Source organism: Rhinopithecus bieti, unplaced genomic scaffold (assembly GCF_001698545.2).
Source record: "Rhinopithecus bieti isolate Rb0 unplaced genomic scaffold, ASM169854v2 scaffold_18126, whole genome shotgun sequence".
Taxonomy (NCBI): Eukaryota; Metazoa; Chordata; class Mammalia; order Primates; family Cercopithecidae; genus Rhinopithecus; species Rhinopithecus bieti.
In genome coordinates this window covers 585,248-600,904 of record NW_016809277.1, presented here as the reverse complement: position 1 = coordinate 600,904, position 15,657 = coordinate 585,248, and the positions used below count along the sequence as shown (strand labels likewise).

The 15,657-nt window shown below is 33.7% G+C and overlaps 1 protein-coding gene across 1 annotated transcript in view; it reads left to right on the top strand.

Moving 5' to 3' along the window:
* The window catches only part of TMEM232 (transmembrane protein 232), a 260,718-nt gene that overhangs the window by 46,593 nt on the left and 198,468 nt on the right, over positions 1–15,657 (top strand). Inside the window, 1 exon segment of the mRNA XM_017889055.1 lies at positions 4,513–4,646. Within this exon segment, the coding sequence (XP_017744544.1) occupies positions 4,513–4,646 (134 nt within the window).

Sequence of the window (15,657 nt, the reverse complement as noted above, 5' to 3'; positions counted from 1 at the left end):
GTAGAACAGAGCTGAGATTCAACCTCTTCTAAATTCTATTTCAGCTCTATCCATGTGATCCTGTAAGGGGATTATAACAGAGTTTGGCCTATCAGGTTTATTGCCCTTCTTTTTCTCCTCCTCTTATCTCATAATATAAAGATATAAATATAGGATAGCATAGCCACAGTGCTGCTAAAATTACTAATTTAGCTAATCAGCACTCAGTCAGTGCTGGACTGCATATCTTAAAGTTCCCCAGTTTCAGCCCAATTTATCCAGTACAACCAGCCTTTCCAGTTCAGTTGAGTATTTACTCATTCAATACCCATCTCTCTCACCTGGCAAAGGAAAGAGGAAAAAAGATATAAAAGTGATAGAAATGGAAATATAAAAGATACATTTGCATCAATCTCTTCTCCTTTCCTTATGATTGTTTTAGTATATTATAGCAGAGGATTTGTGAATTTATTCCTACTGCCCTTATCATTTGATAATGCTAAAAGGTCTATAGCACATATTTTGACCACTGTAAAATATTTGATTTTTAGTATTCTTATATGCATTGGAATAAAGTCATAATTACTTAATTTGTTGTCAAAGTGCTACCAAAATTGCATTGAAAGTTCTATAGGATGTTACGATACATTGGGATACACACCATATGAGCATAGGTTCCACTTAAGAATAGGAAATTTCCTTTCCTCTGCTGTTGGACCCCATTTCTCTTTTAATGTCTTTTAAGTGATCCAGACACAGAGTTTCCATTGACTTTGACAAATGGTACACTTAATTAGCTCTTTTGGGTAGCAGAGCCAGAACTCTGGATTGAGTTTTCCACTCTGTCCTTTGCTCACTAGCAAAGCTGAATTTTCTAAGCAGAGTTGTCACCTGGTAGTAATAATAGTTATTTGGAGAAGGTAGATTTAAACCCTGCTACAATGAAGTAGACCTTTTATTAAATAGTTTCATCTGTTCTGAAGTACAAATAGTTCTCTGAAAACTAGCAAACACAGAGTTTACATTCTAGTATGATTAGCAATCTCATTCTCTAACACTTTTTGGTAAGCCAAAGTCATTACCTAAGTTCGGGACATTTTGTGTTGTCCTGTAATTGTAAATGGTTACTAAGAATTATTAGACTGAGACATAAATTCTTTAAAATTAGGAGCATTATCCTATGATTCATGTCAAATTATCCAGGTAACACTTTGTATTGGGAGATCCTTTCATGGCAATGTCAACCATCCCCCAAATAACTGAAAATTACATGAAACCCAGAAAGCTGTCCCTGAACAGCCAAAATAGAGCCCATGCTTCAAAGCTCATTTCTGTGATAAAAGAGAGCCTAGTCAGACACTCAGAATGTATGTACTTAAATTTGCATAAAATCTAGGCTGGTGTTGTTAACTGAATTTTCAGCCAACAGTAGATTAACACTTTTGTAGGTGGGCTTCTCAAAGTAGGCCTTGTTCCAGCTACAAATGACAGCCCAAAGCTGCACAGCAAAGGAGGGAGATGAAAGAACTGTGGAAAGTGGTTATAAAAGCCAAAAAGGAAAGGAAGAAAGGGAAGGAAGGAGGGAGAGAACAAAGAGAGGGAGGGAAAGAGAGAAAGAAGGAAGAAAGGGAGGGGAAAAGAGTTCTCTGGGAGTCATTTAGGGCAGTGCTCAGTGCTTTTCAAACTGTGGTAAAAGATCTCTCTTAATTTATTTTTAAATTTCCAAACCATCACAGATGGATAATTTTGTAAAATATAATAATAATAATAATAACAAATTACTGTACTAGAATAGAAAAGATGAAAAAACACAAGCTTTAATTTTAATAGACTGAATATATATATAATTATTTTTCAGATTGTTATGAAAGTTTCTAAATACATATTTTTCATTTTTTATGCTCTCATTAACAGTTTGCAAATGGCAGTTATCTGCCAACCACACCTTGAGTAGGACTGACTTAGGGTAAAGGCACAGAACTCCAAGAGTAAGCAACATTGCTCACTCTTGGTCTTCTGCACTGATGATATACATGATGATTGTATTAAATCACATAGTCATCATCATTACATTAATTCATTTAAGTTTGATAAATTTATTTTTTGTTTGGAAAAATGTTTCTTGCTGAAGAATGCTCGATGGGCCAGGTGTGGTGGCTCACGACTGTAATCCCAGCACTTTGGGAGGCTGAGGAGGGTGCATCACCTGAGGTCAGGAGTTTGAGACCAGACTGACCAAAATGGTGAAACCCTGTCTGTACTAAAAATATAAAAATTACCTGGGTGTGGTGGCAGGTGCCTGTAATCCCAGTTACTTGGCAGGCTGAGACAGGAGAATTGCTTGAACTGGGGAGGCGGAGGTTGCAGTGAGCCGAGATCACACCATCGCACTCCAGCCTGGGTGACAGAGCAAGACTGTGTCTCAAAAAAAAAAAAAGAAAAAAAAAAAAAAAAGAAAAGAATGCTTGAAATACATAAAATCCCCGAAACTAAATAATAAGTCCTACTTCTCTGGAAAATTCACAGGTGTGGCAGGTTCCTTTCCTCTTGATGATGCCAATGTTCTACTCCTAAAGACCACCAGGAACACATCTGCAATTAGGCATATTGGGTTTATTACTTGTTGCAGAGAGAGAGAGAGAGAGAGAGAGAGAGAGAGAGAGAGAAATACATACTACAAGGAACTATGGGATGTCTTAATAAGAGAGTGTTAGAAGGAATCTACTAGAGGATTTGGACTTTATTTGGATGATCTTGGGAAGACTCTAAGGAAGCAAGGGTTCTCTCTAGAGGTCTGATGCTGTCAAAAAGTGGGGGCAATTCTATGATTAGGTATTTTGTGGGTGGCACAGTGACTTTGTTTATATCTGTGCTTAGAAAAAAATTGTCCAGTGGCTTTGTTTATTTCTTATGGTCTCAGAGTAATATTGTCTGAAATTGCTATTTTTTGAGTTTATGTCCAATAGGAGATCAAAATCACCTGGCTGTATCAGACCAGCTTGTAATAGTATGTCAAATCAGTCCCAGACATGAGAGGATGCTTTTTATTTCTTCACGATGTATAAAATTGGCATAATATAAAATTGAAGATAAAACTCAAATCTTGTTCATTGTCTAAATCCTGAATTTTTTCTTTACCAAATGCTTTCTGAATTTTCTCTGATGATGGTACATAAATACATTAATGCAAGAATGGTTGACCTAATTGAATAGTTTATGTAGTCCTGTAATATCTATGATTAAAATAATATTTGTTATAAATTAATCATTTAAGTCATTCCAAAGTTTTAAAACATATTTATTTACTTATTTATTCAAAATAAGTTTGCAATCTGAGGATTGTCAGGCATCCAGGCTGAGACAACTAGAGCAATTTGAGAAAAGAATTTCATTTATATGGGTTCCAATTTTGGGGTAGACCCTACCCATAAAGCAGAAATTGAGTTATATGTAGATTTACTGAAGTCAGTATGTCTCAGACTAATGCTTTACATTATTTTAGAATAGTGCTTTTGTGTGGTGTATTCTAACACTCTAAACACTGAATTGTTTTCATTTGCTTTTCTGAATTATTGTTCCCCAGAGTCAGTAGCTTTGTACAGATGTTGTCTTCCTCATGCCTTTATCTCCAGAATCTAACAGAATTCCTGACATAAAGTAGATAAATACACAACTATGGGACTTAACTAAATTCTTTATTAGAAACTTAAAATAGCTTAAAATTTATGTATGAACTTCTTGCCTTCTATCTGAAAAGTACTCAGCATAAAATTAAATTGTAGTCCCGATGTTGTTTTATATAATAAATAAGAATTATGAAGTCCTTTTGATTCTGTTTCATTGTAACATAAAAATCACAAAGTATCAACTAAGTTAACACTTGGAGTACCTATAACAGGATGTGTATTTGAATCTTCACTGTTGGCAAAACTTTAGAGAATGCTATGTCATCATTTTCTACCAATCACTTTAGTAGACCAATTAAATGTATAAAACTATTGGGAAGCACTCTAAGAAAAAAACTAAACAACAGCTTATTTGTTATCTGAATTTTTAGGCTTTAAGAATAGTTACTTAACAGACATTGACAATGTCTTGCTAGGCATATATTTTGGTCCTTAAAGTAGAAATCCACATTTTAAAACATAATTTGCTGTTAGTATTTTGTTCAAACTTTCCCCATTCCTTCTTTCTCAAGTGTCAAGGAGAACTAAGTCACATAGAATCTACGAACCACAATTGTGTCTAATAGCCATCTCTTATGAGATCCAGAATTTTTGCCATATTGTAGAGCTGACATCATTGAACACAAGGGACCCATGTGAAAAATACATACGTTAGGTTCAGGTTAACTATATGTACTTCAAAAATATGCTTATGTAAATTGCTCCACTTGGTGAAATATAAAGTGTAAGAGAATATGAATTTTCATTTGTATATTTAAAATTTATTTTCATGTTTGTTCAAGTCAGAGTATTCTTTCTCAGATATATTTTTATATTTTAATTCCTGAAACATTTGCAATTTAATCAGGGAGGATATGAAATTAACCACCTGCTCTGGCACTGTGTTGCTGCTTGGTCTTGTGTTCAGAATAACAGTCCTCAGTTAAATAATGTGCTTGAACATCTCATCTTCCATAAGACACAGCTTCAAAAGAAATGCTGGTAAGAGTCATCCTATAAATCCAAAGTAACTCATGGAGAAATCTTTGTGCTTAAATGTTAAATAACCCTTGTACCTAAATGTTAATCACACCTCAGTTGACTATGAAACAAATTTATAATCTCAGTTCCAAAGGCAAGGGCAATTTACATGTTTAGTATTAATTCATTTCATCAATACATTGTTTCTCTCTTTTTCTGTTTTGCTAGATATGCATGCATGCACTGCATAATTTTTTTTATTAAATGCAGTTTTTATTGACAAGAAATTTATTCCTGCCTTGCAAACAGCCTTTATATTCCAAGTTGTTAAACAGAAGCAGTGAAGTACAATATACTGTTGGAGAAAATATACTGATACTGTATTTCTTTATGCCTTACTTATAATGTATAACAAAAATGAATCTTAAAAAAAAATTTTTTTGGTCTCACTCTATCACCCAGGCTGGAATGGAGTGCTGCAGTGCCGCGATCTCGGCTTACTGCAACCTCCATCCCTGGGGCTCAAGTGATCCTCCCAGCTCAGCCTCCCAAGTAGGTGGGACCACAGGCATACACCACCATGCTGGCTATTTTTATAGGTGTCTTTTTTTTTCTTTCTTTTTTAAATTTTTTAGTAGAGACAGGGTCTTGCCATGTTGCCTAGCCTGATCTCTGGTCTCCAACTTTTGACTTCAAGTGACCTGGCTGCCTCAGCCTCCCAAAGTTCTGGGATTAGAGGTGTGAGCCACTGCACCCAGCCAAAAATAAATCTTGACTGACAAATACTAGTTTTCTCCTGTACATATGTTAATTTAAGATGAGAAAAAGAAGAGTCATAGTTTCGGCATGAGTTCAGTGTAGGAAAGATTTTTTAAATTGACAAATAATAATTTTATATATTTATGAGGTACAATGATATGTTAGGATATGTGTATATCTTGTGGAATGAGTAAGTCAAGCTTGTTAACATATCCATCACCTCACATCCTTATCAATTTTTGGTGGTAAGAACAATTAAAATTTACTCTATTACCATTTTTGAAATACTTTTTTTAATCATAGTCACAATGCTGTGCAATAGATCACTAGAACTCATTCCTCCTGTCTAACTGAAACTTTGCACTCTTTGACTGACATCTCTTTTCCCCATCTTCCTTACACTCCATCCCAAGCCTTACACCATTCTACTATCTAGTTCTACAAGTTTGGCTTTTATAGATTCCACATACAAGTGAGATTATGCAGTATTTATCTTTCTGTACAATGCTTATTTCATTTAGCATAATGCCTCAATGTCCATTCATGTTTTTATAAATGACAGAACTTTCTTCTTTTTAAAGACTGGATAGTATTCCATTGTGTATATATATACCATACTTTATTCATCAGTCAGTGGACACGTAGGTTGATTATATCTTGGCTATTGTGAATAATGCTGCAATGAACATAGTTCAGTTATCTCTTCAACATACTGAGTTCACTTTTTGGGATATATACGTAGAAGTGAGATTGTTAGATCATATGGTAGTTCTATTTTCAATTTTTGAGGAATCTCCATGCTGTTATTACATCAATAATGTAAAAGGATTCCCTTTACTGAACATCCTCATCAACATCTGTTATCTTTCATCTTTTTGATAATAGCCATTCTAACAGGTGCGAGGTGATATGTCGTTGTGGTTTTACTTTGCATTTCCCTTATGATTAGTGATGCTGAGCACATTTTTCATATATCTGTTGGCCATTAGCATGCCTTCTTTTGAGAAATGTCTGTCCAGGTCCTTTACCCATTTTTTTCATTGGGCTATTTGTTTTCTTGTTATTAAGTTGTTTCAGTTTCTTCCATATTTTATATATTAACCCTTTACCAAATGTGTAGTTTGCACATATTTTCTTTAAATATGTGGGTTAAAAATGTATAGTTTGTATATATTTTCTTTAAATATGTGGGTTCTCTCTTTATTTTGTTAATATTTCATTTTGTAATTAAAGTATACTTTAATCCATTTTGAGTTAACTTTACTATATTGTGTGAGAGAAGGGGCTAATTTAATTCTGCTTGTGGATGTTCAGTTCTCCCAAAACCATATATTGAAGAGATTATTTTTTCCCTATTGTGTATTCTTGGTAACTATCAAAAATCAATTGACCATAAATGCATGAATTTAATTCTGGTCTTTCTGTTCTGTCACTTTGGCAAATGTGTCTGTTGCTACTGCCATGCTGTTTTGATTATTATAGCTTTGTAATACACTTTAAAATCCGGTAGTGTGATGTTTCCAGCTTTTTCTCTTTTTGCTCAGGATTGCTTTGGATATTCAGAGAATTTTGTGGTTTCATACAAATTTAAATTATTTTTCTGTTTCTGTGAAGAATAACATTACAATTTTGATATGAACTGCATTGAATCTGTAAATCACTTTGGGTAGTACGGACATTTTATCAACATTAATTTTTCCAACCCATGAACATGGAATATCTTCCCATTTAATTGCTTAGGCTTTAATTTTTTCATCAATATTTTAGATTTTTCAGTGTACAGATTTTTTACTTCCTTGGCTCAATTTATTCCTAAGTATTTTATTTTTTGCTATTGTAAATGAGACTGTTTTCATAATATCTTCTTCAGATATTCTGTCATTAGTATATAGCAGTGCTATTGATTTTAATATGTTGATTTTATCACCTGCAAATTTCAATTTTACTGAATTCATTTAACGTTCTAACAGTCTTTTAGGTTGCTTTTGTAGACATTTTAGGGTTTTCTATATATATAAGATCATTTGATCAGCAAACAAAGACAGTTTTACTTTTTCCTTTCCTGTTTGGATGACTTTTTTTTCTTTTTCTTGCCTAATTGCTCTGGCTAGGACTTTTAGTATTATGTTACATAGAAGTGGTGAGAGTGAGCATTCTTGTCTTGTTCCTGATTTTAGAGAGACAATTTCAACTTTTCACCATTGAGGATAATGTTAGTTGCAGGCTTGCAATATATGACCTTTATTGTGAGGAGTATTTCTGAGGAAATTGATCAGAGGGCACTCCTTTCCAATATTTAAAGAAGATCACAGTTTTGAATTATTTTTCAATGAATATAAAAATAGTAATAACTTGTAATACCATGCCAAGTTGAAAATGCAATTGCCATATATATTTATTTAATTAGTTCCTGGTTTTCAGCCTCTGGCAGCCCATTCTACACCAAAGGCCTTTGTATATGTAAATTCTAAGTCCCTCAGAATCAACTGCAGACCCTTCTAAAAGTCTGGAACATTCTTTATGGACAAAAGTTATTTTCCCACTTGTATTTGGAAGTTTGTGGGATTCCAGATTAAGTAAAGATTTTTGGATAATGGCTTAAAGTTTACCTAATTTCCTTAAAAATACTTTAGATTAGAGTTCATCAATAATTTGTTCTGTCTCATAGTGTGATGGGAGACACCTAATGAGTATTGCAGTTTGACAAAGATTGCTGTATTTTTTACATTTTAAAAATAAAGAATAGTATTTATAAATATGAAACTAAAATGCAAATAGATTATATTTACTACAAATAGCACTTAATATAATTTTACTTAGTATATTTTAATACAGAATTCCTAAAAACAAAATTTAGAGGTTCTCACTGGTGCCAGTTAGGTTATTCTGGAAGTTGTGATTCTTTCAGACCCTTTTTAATGATAGAAAGTAAGTTGTAGTAGATTCAAATATTTAATTTGTTTTTCAAAATGACAAACGACTAGAACTACTTAAGCTCTTGGAAAACTCTTAACTGTATTTATAACACAACTAAAATTGCATTTTAACATCTAAAATAAATGTTGTGTGACTTTGTCAAATTTATTTAAAAGTAATCTAATAATTACCAGATAAACAAGTTTAAATGATTGCCAAAACAATAAATGTAGCTGATTACGAATATCGAATGGTGGAATTCAACTCTTTCTTTAACCGATTTTTAGATTTTGCTATATTGCATCCACATCTATTTAATTTAACTTGCTAATGATTTGTGTTTAAGGTTGCAAACTTTGATGAACCAGTTTTAAAAAAATACTTTTTTTTTTTTTTTTGAGGTGGAGTCTCGCTCTGTCGCCCGGACTGGAAAAAAAATACTTAGTATTTTATAAATGTAGGGCATTCGAGACAATACAAAACTATTTTTATTTTAAAAATAAAGAAACTGAGGCCAAGTTTATTAGGCTTATTGATGAGTGGAACCAGATTTTAAGAGTTTTGATATAGCACTCTCTCCAATGTATCATTCAACTGTCATGCTAGTTGCATTGTTAAGCAGATAACTGCTTTGAGACAGCCTGTCACTGAATCCTGACTTTTCTTTTTCTGAGAGAATATTTTGGAAATTATCAAGTGAAGAAGGGGATAGCAGTATTTAGACAATGCTCAGTTAACAGAGGAGTAAAGTGAAAAACACAATGACTGCTCATAACAGAAAGGAAAACAATAATTGCCTAAAACAGTACTACCAAATGATTTTGATTCTATTTTTTATATTTATTTTTTTTTTTATTTTAAGGAAAAGATTTAAATTTTTTTAAATTAGTTGGCTCTAGGCAACAAAATATTGACCATTAAAAGAACTAATTGTGTTTTTAGGTTAGCAATTTGACTAACTATTCTGTTAATTGTAACATTATAACAAATACTTTAAAATCAGCTTTTCTCCTTACAAAATATTTATTTATATAAAGGCCTATATAGGTGTGAAGAGGCCGTTACTCCAAATAAACAATATACACTGTAATATAATTACCAAAATAAAACCAGAAATGATTTGATATTTCTAGGGAATCTTTAATATTGGTCTCATGTACTCCTAAGATACCACTGGGTACATGCAAAAAATTAAGAAAATGAACTGCATGCATTTAGAATGAAAAACAAATATTGAGGCACCAGGCCCTGATGATACATTAAGACTTCATCAGGATTTGCTGGACCAAATAGTCTGAAAATTGTGACACTTGGTGGAAGACACCTCTGGTTTAACACCTAAAATTCAATGCCAGTGACCATTAGCAGGAGTAACCTGAGCAATTTCATTTGCCGTACATCTCAGGAAAGTAACATAATGTTGAACAAATGTTCTGAGATTTAGAAAGCAAATAGACCATTCAACTGAAGTATCTGAAGAAATTTTATTTATAGTGGCAAAAATTGCTTGTGCTTGTGCCCATGAAAGTGAAATGTACTCATCTGCCCATTTCTGATGCTATTGGTCAGTAGATAATTCATCATGTATCTCCCTGCATGACTTCTTATAACCCCTTTTATAAAGATCCTACAATACAAAAAGAAACAAATAGAAGCAAATGGTTTCAGCTGAGCCTGGAAAAGAGCAGGTTCAGAATCCACAAAAGGACTCAAGGAAGGCAATCACAGAATTAGAGCAGCCTCGCTGGGGGACAGGGAAAATCTGGGGAAAGAATACACTGAAGACAATAAATTATAAAACCTGATGAAGTAAAGAAAAAGAGACTGCAGGAACCCCCTCCCAGCTGCCATGCATTGGCCTTTATCTGCCCATAGCTGGAGATAAGCAGCTTGCTGGAAGGCAGATTTCCATTTAATGCAGTTAAATTTTATATGATGCTTCATACTCTCAATGCTCCACCCTGTGGTTTGGCCTTTTATAAACGGCACCATTTGCTCTGGGGAGATAGCTCAAGTCAACGCAAAAGGCTTTCTAATCTAACATGAAAATAATGAATTGTGTTTATAATTGAATTATTAGCCAATGAAGACTGCTGAGAAAGGCAGTATGGCATTTCATTCAAGCAGTATGACATAAAATTGTATCTTCCAACACAAAATAACTGATTTAATGTGCTCCATAAGTGTATTCCAAAACAAGCTTGACAATTTAAAACTGTCTTGAACATGGCAAGTGTTTTCCAGACATACAGTGTTTATGTTTGCATCGAAATGAATGAAACAAGGAATTCACTGCTTTGTGTGGGTGGCAAGGCACTTCCTTTTCAGTTAGATCACTGATATCCACATTATTTATATCCTTGATCCTGCTAATTATAATGTCCATGTGATGGTCTAACCTAGACCATTCAAATAAAAGTTTGCATCAATACTCCTTCATTTCTTATGAACTGAAATGTCAATGTAGATTCTCGTTGTTTGTTTATTTCCTTGATGCTTCTTGATTCATTTCTTGGATTTCTTATTGATCCTTTGATCCCTGGAGCCAATTATAACTTAGTCTGTATCAGGTAAATACCCACTATACCCACTATATATGCTGCTACATTATTGTACAGCAAAAAAGCAATGCAACCTGAAACCAGAAGACGTGAATTTTAGTCTTGTGTTTTGCTTCCTGTGTAATTTTGAATGTCGCTTCACCCCTGTGAACCCCAGGGTCTGTTTAGCAGTTGTATCGAGATAACAGCTACCTCAAAGAGCTTTTGAAAGGTTTAAATGAGATAAGTAATATGAAAAACACCTATTAGACTGTAGTTCTTCCCTTCCATGTCCTGCCAGTTCATATTTGAACTAATTTTTCCCCCAGCTCCTGCCTCCTGAATTTCTACCTCAGTACACATTGTCATGCCCTTTCCTCCAGCTAACCAAATCAGACATCTTATCTTCTCCATCTCACTTTCTCCATCCAGTTCAGGATCTGACAGTGTTGTACGTACATTAACTACACTTCAAAAGTGTTCCCCTGCTCTCTGTTCCCACTCTCATGACCTTGGTTTGGGCTCTTACTGTCTCTTGACTATTGTAGCTTTTTAACTTGTCTCCTTGCCTTACGTTCTTCCCCTCAACAATCTGTCATATACTATGCTGCCAGGGCTATAGCATAACTGTGACTACAACACTCTCCAGCTTAAAATTATTTAATAAGAACTATTTTACGTGATAACAGAGGCTGCAACCCCAATCAGTGTCTCATAAATTGCCATTATGTTGAAAAAAATTAAAACAAAAATGATGACTGAAAGATTCTGCTAGTAGGATTAATTACCACCAACCAATCAATAGCCAGAAAAGCCTGATGGGTCTGGGTGGAGGAAAACAATTAGTGCCCCACCTCTGCCTTCCCTGATGAGAGGGCAGTCATTACTTGTCTGAGGCTCCATCCCTTCACTCTCCCACACCAGCTTCCCTGGAACTCGAAGAATGAAGTCCTGTAAACAGGAGAAAAATCCTTTTAACAGACAGGCTAAAGCCTACATTTTTGTCATCCATCTTTTCTGAGTAAAAAAAATCAGGCAATGGCAAAGTAAATTTATTCGTAAACTAGTTTCCCTAAGTAGTAAAAATCAAGAATGAAATGCTGACTGCCCTCTTCTCCATGTGCAGTAAAGACCAAGACAAATTTATTTACACGAATTCTCCCCTTCCTAGTCTGTTAATATAATCTTAAGTTCTGATAACATTATAGTTAACTAATTATTTCAAATGTTCTATCTTCTCCTTAAAGAATGATTTATATATCTGCATTTAATTATTTGGTCATATTTGTAAAATTATTTTTATTTATTAAAACTTACCTATTCTACTCACCTGCAGCCATTTAACACTAGGATTTTCCTTTCTTAAACTGTTCAATACTATTCATTTCTTTCTTAGCTTGAATAAATTTATAAATATGTTTTTTGATTGCTTATTATATTAGGTAAGGCCATGCTTATATACAAACCTTTACTAGCTATAACATTTATCACCATTTATTTTTTCCCTAAAAAGTATGATGTACATTTTGTCTGGTAATAGACTTCTATGATTACAGTGTTTATTTTTTGTTTAATTCCTCCTTCAAATCTCTAAATGTTGTTATGCTGTTTCCTAACACAGTTATGATGAGATATTCAAAGTCATCAGTCCTCTTTTTTTTAATCTGTTTAATTTTCAGTCCAGAATTTTTTAGGAACCTTTTTGTGATTTACTAGGCAGGAGTTAACTGGCACCCTTTCTTGTCCAAGTTAGGAGCCTGTTGAGGCAAATCCTGTGCTTTACCTAGAGAGAAACTTCACTTTGAGAAGCTTTGCACAAATACTATGGCTGATGGTCTACATTTTTTCAAGGTGTTGTATTGACTACTCATAGTTCATATGTGTTCCCAACTTCTGCCTATCTGGTGCTTAGGGTTTTTTAAATTTATTTTTATTTTTTACATTATGATGGGAAAACCCATATATTTCTCATGGATAACTGCATTAAATTTTGGACTTTTGTTATTAGAAATATTTTCTTTAGTTGGCCCCCATTTACTTCATAACTTAAAATTTTTCTCCGTCCCTTCACTCACTCACCTACCTTCCTTCCTTCCTTCCTTCCTTCCTTCCTTCCTTCCTTCCTTCCTTCCTTCCTTCCTTCTGTACTTACATAGTAATAGGTATGCTTTCCACATTTTCCTCTAAATTATGAAAGACTTTTCTCTGTTATTTCTGTAGTTAACTTCCTCAACTATGGATTTTAATTATATTTTTACATTTTAATTTCTTTGCAATCTCTTATCTTACTCTACTACCTTTCATCTAAGCATCAAGGCTTTTTATTGTGGTTTATTATTCCTGGGCTTTATTAAAGATGCCTACATGTCTTATAAAAATAACTTCTAGTTCCTATAAGAAATCATTTTCAGAATTATGACCCTCTCTGAGTACTGAGACTAATATTCTCTTTAGCCTTTGCTGTAATCTATTTTCCTCGGTCTTGTATAGGTCCCTCTTCTTCACTTTCCAGTTACTTATTCTAGAACCAGGAGAAATATATAAAAATGATATTTTTAAATAAGAGGTTTGTGTTCACAGCATTCATGACAAAGTTGGTAAAAATTACAACCCTCAATGTGTAAAATGATCAGGCAGCTTCCTGTGTACTCCTTACTCTTTGATAGTTTACCTGTGAGGAAAAAATGCACTTCTGTATTCCAATTTTATCTTCCTCCTTCCGGCGTTCTCCCATCCCACATGCCTATAGGCACTGTATACTACTCTTTTCATTACCAGGATGTTACCATCTCTGAATAAATATGGAGAGATGAGAATGAACCCAGGAATAATACTCTCACTACTTAAAAAAAATCAGTACCTCAAGATAAAGGATTGACTGCACTTTCTCTGATTCCATGCAAAACAGGGTAAACAGTAGAGATTATTATTTTTAAAAAATGTTTTTTCTCTTACTTTTTTTGGGAAAACAAGGTTGCTGTGTTTCAAGAAGTGGCATGTGGTTGTTCCTTATTGCTTTAGCTTCATCAACTTTATGGTTTATGGAAATTCGTTGTAAGTTGCTATTATTAGTGATGTCTCATTCTGTTTTCGGCATCATGTGGATTTTTGACATTGTCAATGCTTTCTGGAATATCTGTTGCAGTGTTGAAATAAGTTGGCAAGGGTTGCTACTTAGACATTTTAATTTCATTTAAACATTAAAATCTTCTAATTGAGGAAATGGATATAGAGGAGTAAGAAGAATCTAGGAAAACTTTTAAATGCTGATGTTTCTAACTTCTATAAATGTGTGCATGTGTGTATGTCTATATCATTATTTTAGACAAGCCAGTAAAACTCTGGCTCAGTTTCTTTATTTACAAAATTAGAGCAAATCTATAATAGTTATGTATTATTTTGTACAACTTTAATTTCACGGCAATGTAAAACCAAGTCAATATGCTGATACTTGAGACTTTCTGTATTATAATGAATTCACAAAGAAGCTAGTGCTGTATGGAAATTTCTAGCCTAATCCAATTTGAATTACTTTCTATGTGCATTGATTTTCAATTTTACTTTTGTTTTGACAAACTGTAGTTTATAAGTATTGATGTTTCTGTTTTTGATGAAAGCATTTTCATTCACAGACAATTTTGTGATCAGCAGCATTAATTGAAAATAGTGTGTTTCTGGTGAAGCATTTCTCTACTGTAGGTGGCTAACACTGGTGGATCTTTTTCAATCCATGGTTCAATCCTAGGTTAGCTACAATTTTCCAGACTTAAAAGAGAAAAGAAGAATGAAAACCTTCTGATTATGAAGTATATTCAAGGGAAAAGAAGTTTTATGAACTCTATGAGTATCCTCTCTTTCAATTGACCATAATATGAAGTATAAATGATAAGTAGTCTGGGGAATGACTTAGTTTCCATCTTGGTGGTCATCTGGAGGACTTCTCCTTCCAGTCACTCTATGACTTTAATGAGAAAGTTATCAAACTCATATCTTTTTTATGTCAAAGAAATAGTATGTTTGTAATTGAATTCAATTTAGCATTCTGAACCTTGTCGTTTTACATAGAGTATTTCATTCAAATCTCACAATAATCTCTAGAAAGTGAGTTTTGCTGTATTTTCTTTATAGACAAGTAAATTAGGACAGAGGTAGGATACATAAGTTGCCCTATAACATATGCCTAATTAGTGGCAGAGCTAAGATTTCATCTTGATGTTTCTGACTCTAAAGTTCATGTTCATAAGCATCATATTAAGTGCATCAATTAGGATTTCGTCTTCTTTATTTGGCAGAAACCTGACTACAATTGCATAACCAGAGTTTTCTTTATTGCACATGACAAGTAGTGCAGTGCTGATGTGAGTACTTAAGGAAATCTTCAAGACCCAAGCTTCTTCTAGCTTCCTTTTCTGTCTTTACAGCAGGTGATTTTTATCCTCTTTGTTGAAAGAAGGCTGCTGTGCCTTATGGTATCATGGAATATATGCACTATAAGCAGGAAGAAGAGGATGAGCAAAAGGGAAAAATAACACCTGTTATTTAATTAAATTTTTTTTTTCTTAACCAGAAAAATAATAGCTTGCCTGGAAGTCTTCATAATATGCTTCCTTTTCTAGCTGATTAACCAAATCTACACTGTATGGCTATTCCAAGCTTCAAGGGAGTCTAGGCAGTCAATTTTACATCAAACTTACTGAAATATAAATTAGATACAATGAACTTCATATATTTATGTACACAGGTCTATGACCTTGGGCAAATGTATACACTCATGTAATCACTACTCCAATCAAGATACAGAGAATTCCATCTTAAGG